This window comes from Parasteatoda tepidariorum, chromosome 9, assembly GCF_982258835.1.
Source record: "Parasteatoda tepidariorum strain Cologne lab strain chromosome 9, Ptep-v5.0, whole genome shotgun sequence".
Classification (NCBI taxonomy): Eukaryota; Metazoa; Arthropoda; class Arachnida; order Araneae; family Theridiidae; genus Parasteatoda; species Parasteatoda tepidariorum.
Genome location: NC_141763.1, coordinates 94,883,697 through 94,910,251, shown reverse-complemented (window position 1 = coordinate 94,910,251; position 26,555 = coordinate 94,883,697). Strand labels below are relative to the sequence as shown.

Genomic DNA, 26,555 nt, shown 5'->3' with positions numbered 1-26,555 from the left:
TCTCACAAAGCTTTTCATTTTATCTAAGACTGAAATCAACCATTCCATTATCATAGCTAGTTAATATCTGAGGGAGGGTGGGTGTGAACAATTTAAATTTAGGATAACCAACCTCCGGGAAAGATTGGGATGTGTAGCAAAAAAGAAATAATGAATTAAAAGTGGATTGAAGAACTGGTTTAAAAAAATCGGTAATGGAGAAATCACAAATCTGAGAAGTGGAGAAACCTAAATTGAATAGCAGTACAAGAATAAATTTTAAAAACTACAATGAAAATAAATGAAAGGCTAGATCACTTAATTTCAAAAAATCGCTTATTACACTCATTAAAATAATTAAGTTACTCAGAGGCAAACACAATTACGTAATATAAGAAAAAATAGGAGTTAAAATGAAGAAATAAACAAAACATTTTTTATTACGTTAGTAACAAGAACAAGGTTTTTCATCAGTATGAGAGCAATTGTGTTTAGTTAGATAACATTTATGTGAAAAACTCTTCTTACATATACTACATGAATAAGGTTTCTCACCAGTATGAGAGCGAATGTGCACAGTCAGACGACTCTTCTCGGAAAAACTCTTCTGACATATACTACATGAATAAGGTTTCTCACCAGTATGAGAGCGAATGTGCACAGTCAGACGACTCTTCTCGGAAAAACTCTTCTTACATATACTACAAGAAAAAGGTTTCTCACCAGTATGAGTGAGACTATGGCTATGTAGATGTATCTTCTGGGAAAAACTCTTATTACATATACCACAAGAATAAGGTTTCTCCCTTGCATGAGAGCGATAGTGTACAGTCAAATTACTCTTCTCTGAAAAACTCTTATTACAAATGCTACAAGAATAAGGTTTCTCGCCAGTATGAGTGCGATAGTGTTTAGTTAGTTTACTCTTCTCTGAAAAACTCTTATTACAAATACTACAAGAATGAGGTTTCTCGCCAGTATGAGTGCGATAGTGTTTACTTAGTTTACTCTCCTCAAAAAAACTCTTATTACACATACTACAAGAATAAGCTTTCTCACCAGTATGAGTACGATTGTGTTTAGTTAGATCCCACCTATACGAAAAACTCTTATTACATATACTACAGGAATAAGGTTGTTCACCAGAGTGCCTGTGATTGTGCTCAGTTAGTTTATCCTTCCTTGAAAATTCTTTACTACATATGCTACAAGAATAAGATTTCTCACCAGTATGAGAGCGACTATGCTTAGTCAGACTACTCTTCTCTGAAAAACTCTTCTGACATATACTACATGAATAAGGTTTCTCACCAGTATGAGAGCGAATGTGCACAGTCAGACGACTCTTCTCGGAAAAACTCTTCCGACATATACTACATGAATAAGGTTTCTCACCAGTATGAGAGCGATTGTGTTGAGTCAGTTTACTCTTCTCTGAAAAACTCTTCTGACATTTACTACAAGAAAAAGGTTTCTCACCAGTATGAGAGCGAATATGCACAGTCAGAATTTTCTTCTCTGAAAAACTCTTCTGACATATACTACAAGAATAAGGTTTCTCACCAGTATGAGAGCGATTGTGTTTAGTTAGACTACTCTTCTGTGAAAAACTCTTATTACATATACTACAAGAATAAGGTTTCTCACCAGTATGAGAGCGATTGTGTTGAGTCAGACTACTCTTCTCTGAAAAACTCTTCTGACATATACTGCAAGAATAAGGTTTCTCACCAGTATGAGAGCGACTGTGTTTAATCAGACTACTCTTCTCTGAAAAACTCTTCTGACATATACTACATGAATAAGGTTTCTCACCACTATGAGAACGATTGTGCACAGTCAGACTACTCTTCTCTGAAAAACTCTTCTGACATATACTACAAGAATAAGGTTTCTCACCAGTATGAGAGCGACTGTGTTTAGTCAGACTACTCTTCTCTGAAAAACTCTTCTGACATATACTGCATGAATAAGGTTTTTCACCAGTATGAGAGCGACTGTGTGCAGTTAGATTACTCTTCTCTGAAAAACTCTTCTGACATATACTACATGAATAAGGTTTCTCACCAGTATGAGAGCGACTGTGAGCAGTTAGATTACTCTTCTGTGAAAAACTCTTATTACATATACTACAAGAATAAGGTTTCTCACCAGTATGAGAGCGAATGTGCACAGTCAGAAATTTCTTCTCTGAAAAACTCTTCTGACATATACTACAAGAATAAGGTTTCTCACCAGTATGAGAGCGACTGTGTTTAGTCAGACTCCTCTTCTCTGAAAAACTCTTCTGACATATACTACATGAATAAGGTTTTTCACCAGTATGAGAACGACTGTGCACAGTCAGACTACTATTGTTTAGAAATCTTTTATTACATATAACACAGAAATAAAGATTCTTATTAGTATTAACATTAAGCCTGATCATGTTACTGTCCACTAAAAAACTCATATCGTATAAAATGCAACTGTATTAATCTGTATGTAGCTAATTATTATTTAAAAGATCTAAATATACTGCAATCATAAGATTTTTTAAGAGTGAAAACTCTTATGACAAGTTAAAATATATTTTTAGAAAAGCATCATTACAAATTTTACTCAAATGTCTCTCAGAATGAGTTATGGATACTATAGTTGGATACTAATAACTACTACTGGATATAATATTAAAAGGATAAAGCAAAAATAGTATTTAAATTGTTATAAAAACATTTAAATTTTGCAATGGAATAATTATTAGAGTAATTCTTAGTAGTAAATACATTGCAATAAAAAAATAATAGTAATAAATAATGCATACAGTATTATTATAGTCCTATAAGGTAATGAAAATGCCTTGTTTTCTCTCTGGCTGGCAGTAGAAACAAATTTTAAGATCACTTATTCTTGGCTAATATCTTTGGTTGTCTTCAAGAACAATGAATTTCAGAACAATTCATCCAACTATAAAGAGCAACATAGAGAAGAAAAAAAATTAAAAGTCATAAATGGTATTAAAATGTATTGCATATTCAAATGTAATCAATTTTTCTGTTACCAATAAAATAAAACTTAAATTATGCCAACAGATGCAAAAAACTTTTGTACTGGACAAAAGAGACAGTCAACACTGGCTATGGAGCGATTACAAAATTGTCTTCAAGTCCCTACTTTGGACATCAAAAGTGCCCCAAACGTCAAAATTACATTTAATTATTATTATTCTTTTAGATAAACTTTTCTGAAAATTACTTTATTTGCAACTTGTTTCTTAAAATGATGCAGTATTAGGAGTAAGCTTTGTAAGGTTCATCATATTTTGGGAAAGGCTTAAAAAGAAAGCCTTACATAAGGATGTAATTAAAAAAGTAATTACATGTATAAAAAAGTTGCCACTGTTAAAATGCTATGTGTAAAGTCAAGATTAAATCTACCCGAAAAAAATTTATTACTTGATTAAGGTTTCTCACCAATATGAGTGTGACTGTGATTAATTAGACACTCCTTACTCGAAAAACTCTTATTACACATACTGTAAGAATAAGGTTTCGCATTGGTATGAGTGTGAAGGTGTTTAAATAGCTGCCCATACTGTGAAAAAATCTTATGACAAATATTACAGGAATAAGGTTTTTTCACCAGTATGAATGTGATCGTGTACTGTTAAACATTTCTTTTCTAAAGAACTCTTATTGCATATACTACAAGTAGTATAAGGTTTCTCACCAGTAGGAGTGTGCAACTGATTATTTTGATGAGTCTTCCGCAAAAACTTTTTTCACGTCTACAGAATAAGGTTTTTCACAAATAAGAACGTGATTATGTTCAGTCAGACTAGAAAATCTCTTATTACAGAAACTACAGGAATAAGGTTTCCCACCAGTATAAACACGCTTATGCACATTCAGTTTACTATTATGAGTAAAACTCTGGTTACATATAATAACAGGGATCCCACTATTTCAACAAAGCAAAAATTAAGCACTTCTAAGGACTTTTCTAACGAACTCTTAATGCATATACTACAAGCATAAGGTTTCTCACCAGTAGGAGTGTGCAACTGATTATTTTGATGTCTTCCTCAAAAACTCTTTTCACGTCTACAGAATAAGGTTTTTCACCAATATGAACGTGATTATGTTCAGTCAGACTAGAAAACCTCTGATTACAGAAACTACAGGAATAAGGTTTCCCACCAGTATAAACACGCTTATGCACATTCAGTTTACTATTATGAGTAAAACTCTGGTTACATATAACAGGGTTGCCATAGTAAAAAATGGTCAAAAATAGTTGCTTTTAGTAGCCTCAAGCATGAAAATAGTCGCCTGAACAGGAACAAAAATTTATCAAAATTGGTAGCCAAATAACTAAAACTATAGCTTAGTTGTCAAATACCACAATTGGGACTGGGTGATGCCATAAATTTTAAATCGTGATACATCGTCCTTTAGACGTCGCGATATAGCGATGTATCGCAATTTAGCATATGTTCAAAAATTACCTATGGAAAATCTTTAAACCAATCAAAAATGAATAAAAAGGAATAAATCTATCACAAAAGAATTCTAACATTGCTACTATATTAATTCTTATTATCTTATATTAATTATATTATCTATTAATTCTAAACATTACTACTATAACATCAATATCATTGCTTAATTTTTTCAATCAAAATAATTAAGAAGTCAAACTCAAAGAAAAGCAAACCCAAGCTTTTTCATAAAATAATCACCTGCTTTTATTAACAAATAATTATATGCCTAAACTAATCAACAATCTTCTCCTTTTATTTTATTTTTATAAAAAGACTATTTTTAACGAAAGCAGATGTGTTTCCACATCAAGAAAACTTACTAATGGTACCGCATTTCTAAAAAATCAGAATTCATTCACAAAAAAAATTTTTTTTGTTAATCGATGGCAAATAGATGAATATAACTGGTGATTAAAAAACGTTTTACTCATAATAAATAATGCATTATCGGAAATAATAAAACAATTCATCATAATAAATCAAGGATAACAAAAACTGAGTAATTAAAGTAGATTTAAAATAAACCTCACACGTCAATCCCCTTAGCTAGAAGTTTCATGTTCTTTAATTGGGACATTCATTGATATGCGTGTGCAATACATTCCCCCCCCCCTCCTCGTAAATCGAAGAGAAAACGAAATCAGCATTCCTTTAAGTTTGATTGACTGCAGCTTATCAGAAAAACAACTGACATACAGGAGAAAACATTTGTCCCTTCCCTGCCCGAACTAATTCATCTTTCTTTTATTTTTTATAATCGTTATACTTCAAAATAGCGGGAAAACCGAGCAAAATCTTTACCAGTTTTCTGGATTATTAAATACCACTAATTTTAAAATATCCCTTAACTAAGTAATAATTTTTAAAAAAAATTTTATAGAATTTTTTTTTTTAAATTAATAGACTAAATCTAAAAAACGTCAGCCTTTTTCGTATTAGAAAAAAATAATAAGTGCAATACCGAAAATAAAAATAAATTTTGCTCTATTTATCCTTATTTTAATTAAATCGATAAAATAAAAAAAGGAAATTTTATAAAAAATAAAAACAATAAATCTAAAAATTATTAAAACGCCATTTTAAAAATGACAAAATATCGCTTAATTTTTTATTTATTAAAGAAAATAAATTAATCATTTTAATTATAAAAAAAAAAGCAAACTATGTTTTAATTTATTTTGAACATAAAAACTAATTTTAAAATTAAAAAAAAAATTTTTTTTCTTAAATTTGCTCAAATTTTTTGAGAGTTTCAATAAATTAAGAAAAAAATAGTTGAGAAAACTAACAAAATATACTTTAAGTATTAAATGATTTTTGAAAAAAAACATCGCTATCAATTTCGATGATTTACAATAATAAAGTTGGACGGGCAGACGGCCAAATATAAAATAAAATATAAGCTTTGTTTTAACTTGTAAAAGCAAAAACTAAAGAATTATTGGTTTAAAAATAATTAAATTAGTGAGGTACATTGAAAGGAATATAAAAAAGATGAATTTATCTAAAAATTACAAACAATACTAAACAATAATTATTTAAATACGAAATACCGCAATCAAATCGAATCACTTAAAAGATAAAACATTTAGTGAAATCTCTTCCTAAAATAGATTTTCTTTTCATTAATGGATGAATTCAGAACAAAATGATACCCAGCAATCTCACATTAGCAGGAGTCTCTCCAGAAAAGAATTAAAAAAATAAAATGCCAAGTCCCACTGAAAAGTAATCTTCAAGGGGGGAAAAAAAAGGAAGCAAAAAATAATTTATTGGGTTCTACATTCTGACGCTAATAACACACAAAACCACGACCTAAGATTAAAATTGTCCTTTGCCATTCAACATCCCGAAACCAATTCCGAAACGACATTGTCTTTGCAGCAAAACTGAAATGAAATTAGTCTTTCTATTAGTCTTAAACAAGGTTTTTTTCCTATTTCTCAATATTTTTTAGTTTACTTAAAATATATTTAAAATTTTACACATACCTATGATGACCTGGAGAAGTAATTGAAATTTACAAATCTGTCTTTCTTTCTTGAGTTTATGATTACAATAACTATTTACTGATAAAAAATGAATATTAATCTTGAATATAAGCTTATAAAGTAGCTCTCCTTACAAACAAATAAAATAAACTGTGTTTTTAAGTTCCACCTTTGAAAATTTGATTGTGAAACTTTTGTTTTTGAATTTGTTTTGATTTTTTGAAACATCTGAACCTTCGATCTCCGGAAACTTCCGGATCACAGTTGGCGAATAATCCGGAAATCCGGATTCCGCTAACTGTGATCCGAAAGTCCGGAAATCCGGATTTTTTCCAGAGCACAATCAGCCCTGTAGTAGCTCACTCTGATCACATTTAATCAATATTTCGTGATATATCGCCTATTAACAGAGGCATTATCATTTTGTTACAAAACCGATTCGTCCCTATATGATTTTATTTTGAAACAATTTTAAAAATATCAGCAACAAAAAAAAAAAATGTAATTTTCTAATTTTTTTTTTAAGAAAAATATCTTGAATATTAAGAAACATTCAAGAATTGAATATTAAGAAAAATATAAATCAACATAAAACACACTTTCCTGAAATGTGTTATGAAGAGGACACTGGTATGGTAGAAAATCAAATCATCACATAGATATACAATTAAAAATAAAATACGCTTCCACTTGAACGAGCGAATAATGCAGGAACGCAGATTCCCCCCCCCCTTCAGTGGGGTGAAATAACAAGGGAGGGATCAGCGTGATGACGTCACTGAGCACAGGCACGTGGTAGGTGGCATTACGTACGTGTTAGCGAGGGGACTGAAAAGTAACATTCATTTTTGCGAAAAAACTTCGCAAAAAGTCTCCCAATAGTCGCCTATTCCTGAAATTAGTTGCTTTTTTAGCCTTTTCAGGCCAAAAAAGTAGCCATAGTCGCCTAGGGCAGAAAATAGTAGCAAATAGTTGCATTTTAGTCGCCTGTGGCAACCCATAATAACAGGGATCCCAATGAAAAATTAAGGACTTTAAAAATAGTATCATTGTTTATCATCGAATATAGATATGACACCAACAGCAGTGCTAATTATTTACCTTCCTAAAAGAATAAATAAGTAAAAAAAATGCTGAAAAACAATTTTATTATAATGTAAGCACTGACATAATTGAATTAATTAACAGGGCTCGCTAAAGAATTACCAGGCAACTTTTGCAAATCCAGGTCGGGTCTTTTTTTAAAAAAAAAAAAAACATTTTTAGATTGTGAAAGGATTGTTGCCATTCATATTGTAAAAGCTAATGTATGAAACTTATCTGCATTCCATTTAATGATTTCATTGAAATTGAATTGTAAAATTAAGTGCAGAAATTAAAATTTGCAATTTTTTCATGCATATTAAAAAAGAAGAAAAAAAAAGAGTAAATAAAGAAATTTGCCAAAACATTGAAAAAATTATTTCAACAAGTTTTTCTATTTCGCTACAAGACCAGCAAATAACTTTTATGATGAACTTAAACAAAATTATTTTCAGTCAAACCTGTTCTTAGGAAATAACTTTACATAATGTAATTAAACATTTTGACGCAAAACATGAACTACTTTTAAAGCAACTAAACAAAAAGTAAAAAAGGTATATCAAGTTGCAATGTTTACTTAGTAAAATTATTATTAAAATCTAAGAATCTTTTAGTCGAGTAGATTTGAGTTTTTATGTCACAATATGCTTCTCCTTAAATATAAGTAATAGAGTAACAATCTTATCTTAAAAATTTTTTACATCGCAACAAAACAAATTATAAATAGTAACCAAATATTTAACTTTCTTGTTAGAAGCAATTCATGCTTTCTTACTTAGTACTCAGTAAGGAAAAACTTAAGTATCTTTGAAAGAAAACTTTAGGTTCTCCTCAAAAACCCAATAAACCTCAGGTTTTTGATGAAACCTTGCTGGGCTGGGATTATTCAAACCCTCTTTCTTACAAATCTGTTTAATTTTTAGTACAATCATGAATTTTTAAAAATGTTATGCTTTCTTACATTTTTTGTTAATACAGTCATTACACATTGAAATATTATACAAATTTATTTAATTCTTCAAGAATTCAGAAAATAGTTTTTGCTATGGATTCTAGTTTAAAAAAATGTCAGACCCTTTTCTTAGTGTTTTACTTAATTCCTATAAGGAGATGCAATGCATTTACCAGTAGAACTGAATTTCTTTAATTCTGTCAATTTTGAAAGTTAGTGTGGGTCTTCTACTTAGGTACCTTAAAACTGCTCCCCCCTGAAAAAAAGTACTATCTCTTCCATGTGTAGTACTCTCCTTGTCCACACCATTCTTTTCTTTTAGAATGCTTCTCTCTCCTTATAGAATATCATAGTAGGCAAAGGGTAGAATATATTAATGAAACGACAAGCTTTCTTCTCCTTGCCTCCAACACCCCCCACACACACATTAATTTTTGTCACTCTAAGATGCTTTACCCTAGATGTATGGTCTAATTCTAAGCGATAAAAGAACAACATTTTGTTTTAAAAAATTGAAGTAAAAAATTTTTCATATCAATAATAGTGATGCTAAAAAATTTAAGGACTTTTAAAAACCTTGAAACAAAATTAAGTATTTTTAAGGGCCCCTATTATCCAAAAAAATTAAGCAGTTTTTAAGGACTTGTAAGGACCGTGGGAAACCTGAATACAATAATTTTACTCTAATGTCTCTCAGTAGAATGAGTTATTGTTGGATACTAATAACTATTACTCCATATATTATTAAAAGGGTAAAGCAAAAATAGTAGGGTGACCTGGGGTAATTCCTGATTAACAAACGCAAACATCTATTTTGTGAAAAAACTATTCAAAATAGAATTTTAATATTTACTGGAAGTTTGAGGCTATATGAGATGAGTCCTATGCCACCTTCTTTTGCTTGAAAATCTAATTAGAATTTAAAAGATTTTAAATTTTTAGTGATTAGGAATTACCCCTGGTCTGGATCATTTCTGTGGTAATTCCTGATCACTTCTGGGGTAATTACTGATCACCAGTTTTTATTGTAAAGGGGCTGTTTAAAAATAATTATATGATGGTAATAAACAAATAAGACTTCATTAAGGGAAAGTGTAAAGTTAAGTAAGGTATGTCAACAGCTCTGGCAGCAGCTCTCACACTGAAATTTTCATTTTCAATCATTAAAAGAAATTCACTAATTTTGTTTTCTAGAAGCTTAGTATCCTTTTTAGACTTATAATTTCTTACCATGCTTATACTGGGCTAATTTATATACTTAAAAGTTATTCTAACAATTATACTAGGCTAATTTATAAACTTAAAAATTATTCTAACGATGTACACACATACAATTAAGATAGAAGCAAAGTAAGAAAGACAAACCAGAAATGGTGCATACCAGAATACAGTCTTGTATACAGTTAAAAACAAATTTTGTGTTGACAGTTAAAATATATTTTATTGTTGTTCCACTTAATAAATATGAACTGTTTTTTAAGAAAAGACAATTAGCTATTTATAAGATATTTATATACTATTTATAAGAAGAAATGACAATCATCAGGAATAACCCCAGTGATCAATAATTACCCCATGTGTAGGGGGCAACATTTGATATAGTTTCCTATAATCAATTATAATGTTTACATTACATATGAAACAATTAAACAAAAGCTTACACTACTTTTATATAAAAGAAAAAGAAAGTAACTCAAAATATTTATTATTAAGAGAAGGAGGGGGATCTTTGCAGAAATGTGCACATTTTGAAATCCATCTTTGAAATGGAAAATACAGAAAGCAGTTTAAAATATACTTATTTTGTTAGATTAAACAAAAAATTATTATTAAGTAAATGTAGTTATACTTTAGAAAAGTGTACAAGCATTCTTGTCCATGTCTCAAATTTAAAAAAAAAATAATAATTTTTTTAAAATAAAACTTAGGTGATCATTATTTACCCCAGAAACAGAGTGATTGTGAATTACCTCGGGTCACCCTACTTAAATTGTTTTAAATACATCTAAGTTTTGCAATGGAATGAATATCAGAGCAATTCATAGTAATAAATACATAGCAATAAAAAAAATCATAGTAATAAAAAATACTTACAGTATTATTATGGTCCTATAAGATAATGAAAATGCCTTGCTTTGCAGTAGAATCAAATTTTAGGATCACTTATTCCTGGCTAACAACTTCAGCACTGTAAACTCAGAGGTCAACACATACAAACATTAACAGCAACATGGAGAAAAAATACTGAAAATTATAAATGTTCATAAAATTTATTGCATATTAAAATTCCAATTTTTTTTTCTTTTTTTGTAATCTTAAAAATGAATACTTAAATTACGTCAACAGGTACAATAAACTTTTATACAGGGTGAAATTAACAGTGGAGATTAAAGTATTGGCTGCAAGTCGTCACTTTGGACGTCAAAAATGCTTCATGTCTACATTTAATTATTATTACTTTTAAATATAGCTGGAATCAAAATGAATATATAACACAATTCTGAGAATTATTTTATTAATAGCTTGTTCTTAAAAGGATGCATTTTTAGGAATAAGCTTTGTATGGTTCATCATTATGTTTGGAAATGCTTAAAAAGAAAGTTTTACATTAAGATTTAAAATGTTCAATTTTTTTAAAAATTAACCACATGTTTTAAAAAGGTGCTACAGTTTTAAATTCTACAACTAGCTACTGGCCAGAATGAAAGTTTTCTAATTTTCTCTATAGCTGTATTCATAGCTGGAAAAAAAATCTAGTACATTTTAGGAAATAATACAAGTTTCATGATAATTGTTGTATAATGTACGAAATATTTTACACACAGGGAATTTTTCGGATTTTTATAGTCATCATAATAGAAAAACTGCAATATTTCCCACTTATGATTGACATTAAACATATTTAAAATGTTATGTATTATGTTTACTCATAATTTTGAATATTAATAGTCATTTAATTCATCAAAGATAAAAAAAAAATTTTTAATTAGAAAGAATTCTGAATAAAAATAAACTGCAAATTTTCGAGCAAAGAAAAGACTTGAACTGATTTCTATAAATAAGGCTTCACTATGTATCAGCAATACTTATTAAAATATACAGTAGGAACCGATTGTCCGGAACAATCGGGACCATCGCGATTCCGGATAACTGATTTTTCCGGTTTGCTACAAAAAGGCTTTTTTTTTTATTGTTTATCAAACCTAACGTAAAAAAATATTATTTAGAAATAATTTTAAAAAGAAGAAAAAAACGATGAAGTCATGCATAATATATAAGTTTAATAAGATGATAAGGAAAAAAAATAATGAAATTAAAAATGTATACAGAAATATATACTTTCTTCCCTTTTTTTCCTTCTAGAAATGGGGAGAAAATTTATGGAATTTCGTTCTGGTTTCCGGATAAGAGGTTCTGTACTGTATAAGCTAGGGGTGCACAACCTTTTTGAGTGAAGGGCCACTTGCACAGCAGGTTGGCTAACGAAGGGCCGCACATGTATTTAGACATGTTAATGACAAATATAGTAATGTTTATTTAAACATTCGCGTCCTATTTTTTTTATCAATAAACTTAGTGATATATTTGTAAAAAATTAAAGGTGTTCCATTATTAGAAAATTACTTTTAAAAAAAATTGCTATTTTTATCATATGAACCGTAGATTTATCAAAATAAATAAACATTGAAAAAAATAAATGTTTTTTTTTTTAATCATATCATGCAATGCGAAAATTCCTTTTAGAATTAAATTCTAATAAATAAAAAAAAATGCAATGCCCACAGAATGAAAGTAGGAAAAAATTTAGTCATAATTAAGTAATATAAACTCAAATTAAATATTTTAATTGAAGAAAATTTATATGTTTTAAGCAAAAGCCTAAACTAAAAACAAAACTGTGATAGTGCAAAATAAACTTCAATGCTTATTTTGCTATGTACTTTATTATTTCATTTTATTAATTATTAGATTTTTTTTATCGTAAACATTTTCCTTTTTTTTTAATCGAAAAAGATCACTTAAGAAACAAAAAATTGAAATCTTAACTACAAACAGTGAGCAGTTTAAAAATTCACGTTTTCTTCCATTTTATGAATTTCTCAAGTTGCAATAACATTACATTTAAATTAGGGATGTAACGAGTATTTGGCCCTTCTGTGAAAAATTCAGTTGGTTGAATGATCTGTCAAATATTCGGCAGAATATTTTTTAGAAATTTATTTTTCTAAGTTTTTTTTATTTTTGAATTTTTATAGATATTACTTTTTTTAAAAAGAAAAAAAAAGAAAAATTATAATCAGAGAAGTCAATTTTGTTATTTTTTCAATACTTTGAGAACTGAGAAGGATTTTTTTCCATTTTTTGCTGTTTTTATTATAATCAAGTATTTTACAGAACGTCTCATACTATTAATTTATTATCACTCTTTCCCTGTACTGTAATATAAATAACTAGTAACATAGAAAAATGTGATTTTCAGTATTAAAGTTTTATTTCAGGAACTAAGAAAAATTTGTTTTTTCTGTTTTTCTTTTTTTAGACGTTTTTACTTATGCCAGCATTTTTTTAAAAAAATAAAGTTTCTAATAAAATTTATTTTATAGCAATTTTTTTCTTCTAAAATTATGGCAATGAGAAAAATTTAAATTGAGATTTTCAGTTAAAAAATTAAGAACGTTTTTGTTTTTTCTAAATTTTTATTTTCTTTAAATAAAAAAAACTTTTTTTAGACGTTTTTATTATAACGCATTACTATTTAATAGCAGTTCTGTTGACTTAATTCTTTTTTCTTGGCTTTTTCTGGTAATTGGAAAACTGAGATGTTAAGCTTTAAGATTTTCTTCCAAAAATTAAGATTGATTTTCATGCTCTCTTGTTTCGCTTTGCGACATTTTTAAAAACGTTTTTGATTGGCCTTATTTTTTAGAGTTAATTTAAGAATACGTTTTTCCAGGAAATATTATTCTGAGCATTGAAAAGTTAGTTTCAGTGCTGCTATGCTGCTAAAAGATTTTGCTATTTGGCCACAAGTGTACGGCGTTCAGTCGATTTTTTTCCTTTTTTTTGCCGAATATTTGGTTTTTGACCAAATCACAATTCATTACCACATTTGACCAAATCATATTCGTTGCGGAAAAAAAGAAGGAAAAATAACTAGGATTTACGATAAAACTGTACTGAAATACCGTATCAAAAAGTGATTATTTAATTGTGCGAATACCAATCAAGTGTCTTAGTAATATAATAGTTAAATAACGACGGGATCATCATAATCATGTGGATTGAATAATTGGGGGGGGGGGATTACTTATATTTATGCTGAACTCAGCACAAATAGAGCTTTTTAAATGAACAATTTAAAATTTGCATGTCGTAATAGAATAATTGAAATTTTTTATAATACGTGGGACGCATAGCAATAACTGCCAAAAAAAATTGTTGAAAAAAAGAAAGAATGGCAAAAAATCACTTAGATTTAAGATGAAATCGTCACAAATAAAGTGTACCAAAAAGTGATTATTTAAATGGGCGATCAGAAACTCGCGGCGAAATAAAAATTTCGAGATTTTCGAAATCACGTAGAAAAGCAGAAATAACTGTTTAAAAAAAATCATTTATATTTTCCATAAAATCGGCTTAAAGAAAGCGTGTTAAACGTACATTTACTAAAGAATCTGTTAAAATTGATTGTGTCAAAACGTGATGACCTAAAAGTGCGATTAAAAATTGAAATTTTTTTTTTTGTGTTCAGAAGCTCTCGCAGGCTGCACTTCAGTAGCCGAAGGTCCGCATTTGGGCCGCAGGTTGTGCACCCCTAGTATAAGCAATCTGTACGAAAATTTTATTTCAATAGGCATTTTTTTACGAAACTTACATTAAAAAAAATTATAAGTAGAGATCAGTAGTAGAAGAAAAATCACTATTCAGATGGATAATAATAACTCATAGTTATTGCCAAAAATGAAAAATTTTAATATTGATCATAAAGTATTAAGCGGGCCGTGATTCAGAAAAAAACATTCAATAGCTTAAATAAATTAAGCTATATAAAATCATAATTATAGTAATATGTAATGCAAGTATTGTGTATGAGCTACTATCTATTAAAATGTCCCCAATGACAAAAAATAAGCTTGTCCCAGTTTTTTGGCAGTTTATGAAAGTTTTCTACTGGTTTTTATCGTGTCATGTCAAATACCAGTTTCTAACACAAAATACCCAATTCCGAATACTGTTCTGCCCATATTTCTATGATTAACTTTTTAAGAGATCATACTTCATAGTATATTTTATTTCATAACCATTGCCAATCTAATTTTGAGTTTTCACCTACCAATGTTCAAATCTATAACCTTGTAATTTTGAAATTAATCAAGAAGACATCAGAATTTCTGAATCAAGTATTGTAACAAATATGCCTTCGTGGTGGACTTTTTGGTAGAACTAACCAACATTTGCATATAGAGTGGCAAACCTCCCAAGGTTAGTTTTAGGTAAAGAAACTCTAACCCATGATTCGTCTATCACTGAGAATATTTTATATCATTATTGTCAAGCCGAAGCGGAGTTCGTATCAACCAGTCATATTGGGATTTGAACTAAAACCACTTCACTGAGAGGCAAGGGCAATATTTTATAATACGTGGGAACGCATAGCAATAGCTGCCGAAAAAAATTGTTGAAAAAAAGAAAGAATTGCAAAAAATCACTTAGATTTAAGATGAAATCGTCACAAATAAAGTGTACCAAAAGGTGATTATTTAAATGGGCGATCTGAAACTCACGTCATAATAAAAATTTCGAGATATTGTACATTTGAAATCTTCCATTTTCTTACTTTTATTAAAAAAAAAATCTTATAGTTGTTTGCCCTGGCGTGACTACCAATTCTTGAACTTTTCCAATTGGTACCTTTTTATGAAGTTATTTTTAGTTTCTCATGATTTTGGTGCAGATCATGATTAGAAAACATTTCCGAAAATGTCGCTTTTAAGTCATTTTCCTTATTTTCTTCAAAAAAGATAAAAAGTTGAGAAAACAAGCGAGATATCTCATTGTAAAGTAATACCGAAAAAATTCGTATATTCAATTTTTAATGTACTGAATCATACACAACATGAATACTCACTATTGCTTTATGACGAAGTTCTTTTCCATATCTCAATTGTTCATTTTTTTCTTCACACAATTTCTAATTAGGCTCTCTTTCAGTATGATGATGAAAATAAAGACATTAGAATAAAACAATATTCATACAAATAAACTGAATAAATATTTTTTACAAATACTCTTTGTATAATATTTGCTCAAGATTCAAATGTTACCCAGTATTTAGTTGCCTATTTCTACCCACCTACATTATTCACGATCGCAAAGAGCTATAGAGGGCGCAGTTGTATGAGACGAATGGATGGGTGGCCTAATGTAAACTATAACAAGCGTCCTTTAACCAGAAAAAATTCAGAAAATTTCTAGTGTATCCCTCCGCTTATGTTATGACTACGAGGCGATGTGCGAACAAGCTTAATATTCTATGCAGTTTGTTATTGCAGTTTGCCGCACCGACCGTTCCAATATTAAAACCAGTTACACCAGTGCACTGCACCGATCGTTCCAATATTCAAACCAGTGTCACCAGTTACGCACGAAGTGCACCAGGTTTCTGGTCGGTTTGGTCAGTTCGCATGACGTCATTACCCTTATTTGTTTACAAATTTTATTATACTGCTGTTGAGATCGTCATAATTTTGCTGTATTTTTGAATGGATTTTAATATAAATTTGTTATAAAAACTTGTTTTATCATTTAAAATAAATTTTCTTGTATTAAGTTGAAATATAATAATTATTATTGGAAATGTATTCTGTAGATGAATCGCCTTGATGCTGTTTATAGCAATGGATATCATTCATAAACGTTTTATTTCTGATATTAGTATGTTTTTGTTTTCAAGACTAAGAATTCATCTGAATTTTGATTCGTGTGATGATTAGATTTACTTGATAGATTCACATCGAAAGAATTTTGACTTGTGATTTTCAATAAACATATCGTTTTGTAAATCAAAAAACTATCCAAAGCATTGTTAAATTTGTAATAGCGATAGAACTTTAAAATCAGTAAAAGATTTATTGCTTCATATGCATTCATAAACATTTTTGTCCAATGTATATTGTTTTTAAAATAAACAAATCCAATCAATATTTCACTGTTAAATACTTTTCTTTTGTGTCATAAATTTTTCTTATATCCTTTCTATATTCCATATCAGACCTGGAATGATGAATATTATCCTAGCTTAATAACAAATTATGCTTTTAGTTTTTACTATATTATACATCATATGAGTTTCAGTAAAGGGACTGACCTAAGTTGTTAAACTAGGCCTTCAATGTATTATGCTTATAATTTGTATTGTATGTATTTCTTTTTATAATATTAAATCGTTTCTGATAACCACAACATAGTAGTGATGATATGGAAATTTATCCTGATCTGTACCTCTGCACACGTGCAAATCAATGTCTTAGATTAATAACAGATGATATATAAAAGTTTAGTTTTTGTAAAAGGATCTTAAATAGAGCCCAACGACAAAGGTCGTTCATTGGCCTGTGTTATTAGAACTAGACTTTTAATGCCAAAGGTTTTTAACATTTATATTTCTTTCATAATTGTTAACTAAAATAAATTCTGAAAATCACAATATAATAAACATTCTAGTATTATATTATGACATGATAATTTTGAACAATATGAAGATTTTATATGTTATTGGTAAATTTTTAATTTAAGCTTTGATTCTGTTTAAAATTTTAAAAAAATCGACTTCTATTTACATTTCTTATTAGTGCATTACTTTTTGTTTCAAGATTTCTATTTCTTAATGATAATTATTTTTTAATTCAAGGTATTTATTACGTGATTATTGATCTGTATGTAATATAAATATTTATTTTTTATAACACTAACTTGAAAATTTCTGAAACACTTATTTATAACTGTTGTTTTGTATACTTTTTTTTGAATTATACTACTAAATCTAACTCTTGGCAAATTTTTTTAAAAAATGACTGAAATAAGTGAATTATTGACTAGCTTGTGTCATCTTAAACTTTCGGGTTAATATTTGAACTTATTTTAAAAGTTTGATTTAAAACATTTTTGACAAATACAACTTAATAGTTATGACAGAGAGATTTAACTTTATGTGAAACATCTTTGTATACACCATTATTTCACACTAATTGCAAACAATAGTTAAGTTTATCTGAAACGATTTTAAACGTGATGGCAAAGGTTGCTGTCACTATGTGTAATTATATTACTACAAATTTAAATATTTCTGTCCAACATAGAAAATTTTTTATTACAACAATATCTGCAGATTACAATATTAGTGAATTTCTTATTTTTGAATGTAAACAAATAAAAACGCTTTAAACTTTATCATTAGTTCATTTCTTGTTTTGTTGCAACATTTTTGTTTCTTAATTTTTTTAAATAATTTAAGTTTTAGATGTATATTTTACAATAAAATGATATTGTTGTGTTAAAACATTTTTTTTAACTTAAATACTATAATTGTATAGTTGTGATGGAATACTAAAGCTCCCACTTGTAGCAAAATTATAATAATATCTTTCTCTTTTTTTAACACAAACTCGTTTCAGGTAAGTATGTTATCTATTTATAAATATTTCTCCCATGTGGCACCATGGTATTTCTCTATATATTAGCAACACTGTTTAGTGTTTCAAAGTAAATTTTAAACAGCATAAGTGCTTCACAGTAGAATTCAAGAAAAGTGGCCTGACAACTATTTTCTTTCTATTGCTAATACTATTAATGCTAAAATAGAATTTCAAATAACTGGTAAAATAAAAAAAAATTTGAAAAAAAGAATTCAACAAGTAGCTTTTCATACAGAAATGGTATATAAAAACTTGCAGCACCTCCACATACCAGGCAGTGGATGCTCAGACTTTAAACCGAATGGCCCTTTTTTCTCTCCTCGTAATTAATCAAATTTGTTTGTCCATGTGCTATTTGTAAATTAATAAAAATATTTGGCACTAAGCTTTACAGTTAGTTATGCATTAAGTATTTATTTAAAGTCATCTTGTAATTTTATAGAAATAAACACCATAAATAAAATATGGTTTAATAATATGAAATTTAGTTTAGTAAAGTTTAATAATTTTTTCATGATACCTTGGAGCATGGCCTAAAATTAATTTATTCACTTAAACCCGCTTTTCAGTTAAGTATTTTTAATTAATTGTGTGTGGGTAATTTTGAAAACCAGAATTTTCAGAAAATCGTTATCTTGTGAATATTTTGGTTTTATTATCCAGTATTATATATTTATTATCCAGTATATTTATTATCCAGTATTATTTATTATCCAGTTATTAGTATTATATATTATCCAGTATTATATATTTTGGTTTTATTATCCAGTATTAGGAGGGATTTCTTTTACCATACAATAATCTAATTTTTTCCTCTGTGTTAACTATTTTGTTAAAATTGTGATCAAAGTACTTTCAACTGGGGCAACAGCTAAAAGGTGAAAAAAATTTTGTTAATATATTTTTTAAAACAAATTATGCTGTTAGGATCGGAGGTGGGTTTGAAGTATTAAAATATTTAAATACTGATGTGCTCTGCATTCGACTTGATTACCGTTAAAGTTTATATATTGTACAAGATAATTTTGAAAGGTGACATAACTTCTCGCCAAAGGTGGCTAGTATAAAAAATATCTTACAATATGTTCACTAATAAAAATTACCTAACTTCTTCTTCTTTTTTTTTTTTTTTTTTTTTTTTTTATATATAAATGCTTAAACTGCAGCTAAGAAAAAAATCTCACAACTGGATTTTGATCTTTTTAGTCTTATCTAACACATGGTTATTTTCAATTTCTGTTAGAGGAACTGAGGAAGTTTCACTTTAAAATTTCTTCATGTAAACAAATTAGCTTTCGTGAAAAATTTCACTATGAAAATATATTTATTACATAATTGAAGTCAATTTGCTCATAAACATTGCACTATATACCATCTCTATCATAATAGAAGCTGTGTTAATTTTTCTAAATTCTAGCAATCAAATTTTAAACTTATTTTGACTGTTTGTCATTGACATTTAAGCTTACAATGAGAGACATTTCAAAGATGCCATCTCATGCATTTGAAATGCTATCAAATTTACATTTTAAAAGATCGTATTATATTGAGATAAAGTTGCTCTCTTGAGAAAATTCATTATAAAAGTAAGTTTTTTATATATTTAAAGTCAATTAATTACGCTATTTACATGAAGAATGAAGTTTAAAGCAAGCTAAATATATATATATTTTTTTAATTTAAAAAATCATAACTCACTCATTTTTCAAAAATATGATTTCCAAAGTATTTCAAAGAAAAACAATAAAAATTGTACTAAGCAGATTTTTATTTTTCTCTTTAATTTTGTTAAATATTTAAATATAAAACTTACTGAGATGATGGATGCATTTTAAAATAAACATTTAAATAGGAAAAATATGCAATAAGAAACTGAAGTTTTACTTTCTATCAACTAAACTTAAAAAATAAATAAGATAAACTGAAACTAATCATGATATTTTGCTTTATTATATGAAACAGCTTTAAAAGTCTAGAAATATATATTCTTTAACAAGTAATGCAAAAATAGAATGGTCAAGAAATAAATATAATAGAACAAAAAATAAATTTGTTATCACTAATATATTTTTCTCAAAGATTCCGAAAGAGGAGAGCGTCTGCTTCTGGTTGCTAATGGCAACCAGAACTGGACCTAGGAAGCGCCTAAATATTATTAAGTGTATCGCTGGTAGGGATTGGGGAGCAGATGCAACTACTCTTAGGACTTCCTACCAGGCTCTTGTTAGACCAATTCTTGAATATGGCTATCCTGTCTACTGCTGTGCTTCTCAATCTAACTTAAACAAATTGGAAAAGGTTCAACTGAGCGCCGCTCGCATCATCACTGGACTGAAACGTAGCTGCCCTTCAGAGATCGTTCTTTACGAAGCAGATCTGCAACCTCTAAATTTCAGAAGGCAAGCTAATTTAGTGAAATATTACAATAAACTTTCCAGTTTAGACCAAGGCAATTTAACAGCTATTTACCTAAATAATTGGACCTGCAATCAAAGGCTAAAGAAAAACAGTCCTTTTAGTCATGTTAAATCACAACTGTTAATCGCTGAAAATATTGAACCTCTTTATCTTCATAGCAATCTTAGTACTTGCTTGGATCTTTCCAATGTTAGTTTCCATGAAAGCCTCCCTACCATGCTTGACAAGAAAGACTGTGTGCCTGACTTCCTCAGACAGTTGTCCCTGGAAATCATCAATAAAATCCCTCCAAACGACATCAAAATATTCTCTGATGGCAGTAAAATGGATAGACAGACTGGCAGTGGGGTATTTATTGAAACACCTCGAGAGAACTACACTCTTCATCAACGAAACCCCGATTTTTGCTCCGTCTTTCGAAGCGAACTAATTGCAATCAACAGGGGACTAGAGAAAATCTTGAGTGAAGGGCACCTTGGAAATACTTGGATACTATCTGACAGCCGTAGTTCAATTCAACACCTCAAAAATTGGGCCCTCATTGGAGATAAAACCAGTTTTTCGATCCTACAAAAAGTAAAGCTCATTTCCCAACAGCATGAGGTCCACTTTCAATGGATCCCGTCCCACGTCGATATCCACGGCAACGAGTTGGCTGACACTCTTGCAAAGAAGGGACTAGACCATCCAGTTCCCTCCACCTCAGAGCTTACATACCTTGAACTTTTTGCAAGGCAAAAGGCCCAGAACAAACAAAAGTGGCTGCTTCCACCTATTCACTACTGGTATAAAGCAGAAAGACCAGGACTCTCTCTATCTCTCCCTGGTGATAGGCAAACCAACACCTGCTTATCCCGACTGGCCAGTGGACACCTAAAAAGTCTCACATTTTCTGCAAATCAAAAAATCTTTCATCTTTGCCCTAAATGCCAACAAAACCAGGCATCACCTGAGCACATCTTGAACTGTTTAGGGCTGGACTGGAATGACATTCATTCCTCTCCCATTCTGGTTTCGGATTTTCTGAATGTCAACGGATTCATTGATCTGGTCTGACCCCGTCAGACCAGATGGGAATTAGCAACAACAACAACAGAACTGGACCTAACCGCACCGATCGTTCCTAAATTACGGTGCGAACTGAGGTCACGTGACCAGTTTGCTTTCGTGTAACCAGTGTCACCGGTGCGAATATTGGAACGCAGCCTCAGAGGTCGTAAGGCCAAAAAAAATTTTGGAAAGTTAATATCTCATTGGGAATAATTCTTAAGGTTTGCCATGTTTTGTATTTTATCCCTTAATTATACATTTGAATAAATTGTCGCCAAAAATATCTTTAAAAATATCTTTTTAAGTTAGCCTAATTAGAAAATATTCAAATGATTATAATTTTAACATGATCATGCGCTGAAGCTTAAAGACTGAAAGAAAGAACTCGGTACATGTGAAATACTGCAAAAGATATGATGCAAAAATATGATGGAGCGTTTTTTTCAATCTGCGGGGTAAAAATATATCGAAAGCAGTAACCCGGAAGTCTTGCGAGAGCAATTTAACCACCAGCGCCACCACCCTTAGCTTTACACGATCATCCATCCATAGCTGCGATTTCTGTATGAACAATCATTCAGACGATCCTGAGGAAGAGACGTCTGTTATGTAGCGTTTAGCATTGTAACGTTCCTTCTTTATTGTGACTTATGAAATATAAGAAAGACACTTTTTTGATAGTCTTTCTTATGCAGACAAAAACAAAATGGTATATCTTTTTTTCATCGAAGGAACATCCAAACCACATCGGAAAATATTTATAAATTAACAGAAAAAAAATTATGCATCTTGTAAAAATATGTACTTCTTAACTCTAATAGAATTAATACCTAATGCCAACGAAGTCGTTTTACTGAATTTAATGATATTGGCGATCGAAATGAACTACAGGTCAGGTGGCGTAGAGCAAACCTCTCTACCTATGGCAACACTTCGCATGCTTTCACTATTAGCATGTGGAGAGTCATGGGAGAAGCAAGTACGTTAGCTTCTGGCTTGATTTTCATAAAGATTAAAATCTCTTTAAGTTAGGAAACTATATGGAACTGAAAACTGTGTTAAACATTTCTCTAAAAGAAAGCGTCATGGATATTTTAAAAATATTTTTATTAATTAAAAACGAAAAATATTGCGAAAAGGAAAAATCTCGTAGTACATACACAACTAAAGACACGGGGGACAGCACAATGGTGCACGTTAACTCTGTAGGAGTCACAAAGTCCTCCAAGTTCCCATAATAAATCAATACCCCGGTAGTACTGAATCAGGGATTGATCGTTCTCTAGTGCATGTTAAAATTACGATCTGTGAATGATTGGGTCCGTTCTGTAAAACAGGCTGTGACGTGTGTGTGGCTGATAGTCGCTTTCCTGAACACAGAGGGTGCCCCTGGAAAAACAAGAAACCCACCCTTTGCCTTGAATTCACTTGGTTACACCAGGCAGGCTTGCTGGTCTTAGTATGTGGTATTAGAATCAACAACAATATTTACACTTTTTGTATTGTGATATAAATAATATACAAATAATTCCTTTTGAATAAAAAAATTTTTTTTTCTGAAATTCGAAAAATTTTATAATTTAAGCTAATAATTTTAAATTTTCCAAAGCTTAACTCTGTATTAATCCTCAGAAGAAGAGAAAAAATAATTTGCCAACTGATACATCATTTATAACAAACATTATCTCTATCTCTATTAAAAAACCGTAATCGCTTCCGCCGCTGATTTGGGTGTTCAACAAAGCTTTGCATTTTGTTTTGCTACGCAGAAAACTATAACACTTAGGAATTTAGTAAAAATATAGACTGAATATGGAATTAAAAAAAATTAATTCCAATGAATATTATTTAGTTCAAAATTTATTACCTGTTAAATTTGCAACAAAAAAAAAAAAAAAAATAAATAAAATAACTGCATGGACCTCTTTACAGGCTGCAAAAATGCAACTTTGGAATGGAACTTTAATAATCTGATAGTAACATATTTGTTTGTGAAATGAGTTTTTTTTTTTATTTTGTAAATTGAAGTTTATACGAAAGTTATTGCGATTTTAAGTTCTTTTGCAAATTTTTTCTTTGTTTTTATTGCTATACGTTACATTTTGTTTTACTGCGCAAAAAAAAAAAAAATGAAATGAATAAGGCAGGTATGCAAATGAATCTGAAGTTCGAAAGAACAAAAGAAAAGAAAATATTTGATTATTAGTTCGAGAATCGCCCGCTTTAAATTAAAAAAGAAATGTGTTAGCCAATCTAATGCTTGCATAAATGCAATTAAGCTAAATGTGCTTGAAATTTGACATGCTAAATATGCTATTTTAATTATAAAAATAAAGCTATTTTTTATTTTTTTTTTAGAAATTTCAGTTTGCTTGAAAGTTGCAATTTCAGGCGCTTTTTTCGTGGATTCTTTTTAACTGTTTTTACTTTAAATAATGATTGTTGTCGAAAAATTTTTCTGTCTCGAGATCATCCTTTTATTAGCTTGTGCTTGACTTGATGTCAAAAGCAAAAAAGAAATGAAAAAAAATAGAAGTAAATTAAAAAAAAGAAAAGAAATACCGATGGTCACGAAAACGTGGAGCCCTTACCTCCTTAACTCCCCCGACCCACAATGGGCTGTTGTAGGAATGCTTTACTTCTATAAATGGCCAGTTTAAATGTGCTAAAATGAGTTGTTCTCTGCTATCACAGATATAAGAACTGTGGTAATTCAGGGGATGGAGCGCTCGCCCCCCGAACAGGTGAACCGGGTTCGAATCCTAACAACGGCTGGTCGATACGAATTCCGCTCCCAGCTCGCTACGACCACGGTGCTGACGTAAAAAATGGTCAGTGGTAGTAGACGGATCATGGGTTGGAGTCCCCTTGCCGGCAGACTAACAGTGGGAGATTTTCCTCCCTTTGTAACGCAAAAGCAGATTAGTTCCATCTAAAAGTCTTCCTCTGGGGGTGCTGATCCAGGCGTTTTCTTGTCTTCTGAATTGGTTCAAAATTACAAGGCAACAGAGATGATTATTAGTAGTCGTAAAACCAATATTGTCTCAGCTGTTTAACGATTGTTATAAAATATAAACAAGTTCAGTCATCATTTAAAAATAATCAAAACTTAGCTGTAATATTAGTAAGGGGTTAAGGAAAATTTTTTTAATAAAAATGTTTAATAGATAGTTAGAAACATTTAAGATAAATAAAAAACTGATTAACAACTATTAAAAAATTCAAGTTGCAAAATCCGTATTTTTAAGAAAAAGTTAAGTTTAAAATGTAATAGATACCCTCTTAATTGCCGCGTCATAAAGAAAACAAATACATTTTTGAAAAAGAAAATTCTAGATAAAAAACAAAACAAAAAATATTCTTACTTTTTAAATGAAAGGTTCAACGCTAGAAATTACAATTGAACTTTCTCACAGAGCCGTATTTTTAGAAAAAAGTGCCCGTAAAAGAATAATGTTCATTAGAAACGATCTTTAAAACCTGCTGATATAATAAAAACGGTGATAAAAGAAAAGTTAAAAAAAAAGAAATAATTTTTTTTCTTAGTTCTGAAATATAACTTTAATGATATGAATTTTATTTTATTTTAAAACCGTCGTTGAACAGCTAATGTTCAACCCCGTAGCCTTGCAATTTTGAACCCAATCTAGAAGTCAAGGGAACCTCTAAATCAAGTACTGGGAGAAATTTGGCCTCAGTGGAGTATTTTTTGATGGAACTAATCCGCGTTTGTTTTGCATGGAGAGGAAAACTACGAAAATCTTTCATGGTTAGCCTGACGACAAGGGGACTCTAACCCATCATCCATCTACCACTGATATTTTTACGTCAGCACTGTAGACAGCTCGAGCTAGGTGCGGGATTCGCCATTGCTGGGATTCGAACCCAGTTCACCTCATATTGGAAGGCGAACGTTCTGTTACCCTGAGCTATCACGGCTCCATCAGTCAAATAAGTGATATCACACATCCATAGAACTCATTTAATTTTTTTTTTACTGAACGAAAAAATCTTAAATATTCAGAGATAGAAAATTGTGCTAACTACTTACAATGTTTCAATGGGTACCATTGAAATTTTGCACTATTATGAAAATACGGTATATAAAGCTCACATTTTCATTAAGCTACATTAAAGGATAATTATATCTCACGTAGTTATTAACTTTCTAAAATAGTTGGATTTTATTAGGAAAATTCAAACGAAAATCAGAACGTAATCGCTTACATTGCATAACAATTATAAATGAACGGCAGATGAACATGGATAACATCAGTTCGTTAATAATCACGTGACTCCCCGTTTCAGATGAAAACGATAGTAAGCGTTTTTTGCTTAATAATTAGTCTTCTTAAAAAGAATAATAAAAATTTTTCTGGGAATTATGAGGGATTATGAATGGATTAAGATTTGTTAAAAAAAAGTTGCTGTAATTCTCCTTTTTTGCTACGACGAGTTGTACCAGTGACGAATTGTGCGTGCCACGATTCCGCAATATTCGTAAATAGACGCATTTCATAGATGTAACCGCAAGAAATAGCGCTGTTTTTCATTAAAAGATTTAAAATAAAGGTTTCACTTCATTAGATTAATCGAAAAAAAGTGCCTAATAACTGTTTATACATTTTAGAGACTTTTACTCTTTTGAGATTTATATTTACACATTTTAAATAAATAGAATCTCTCATCCATACCTACATTAAAACATTGATAACATTCTATGAACATATGGGACTACACACTTTACACATGCTCAAATTTCAATTATTTAAAAAGTGTTTAGGCGTAACATTTCTGGATTTATATTTTCTTTAAGTTTTTAATTTTTACCAAATTTATCCCTGCAAAATACAGTTCTATAAAAC

At 29.8% G+C, this 26,555-nt stretch overlaps 1 protein-coding gene across 4 annotated transcripts in view; it reads right to left on the bottom strand.

Annotated features, from left to right (window-relative positions):
• Positions 1 to 393: 393 nt before the first annotated feature.
• Positions 394 to 26,555, bottom strand: part of LOC107437055 (uncharacterized) — a 50,320-nt gene continuing 24,158 nt past the window's right edge. For 2 of the 4 annotated variants that reach the window (XM_087152400.1, XM_087152402.1), the window contains exon 3: positions 394 to 2,925. In XM_087152400.1, the coding sequence (XP_087008526.1) occupies positions 425 to 2,431 (2,007 nt within the window). In that variant the 5' untranslated portion in view covers positions 2,432 to 2,925 and the 3' untranslated portion in view covers positions 394 to 424. Of the gene's footprint in view, positions 2,926 to 10,621; positions 10,772 to 15,656; positions 16,045 to 26,555 lie in introns of those variants that run through there. The other 2 variants (XM_087152401.1, XM_087152403.1) reach the window with 2 other exon arrangements.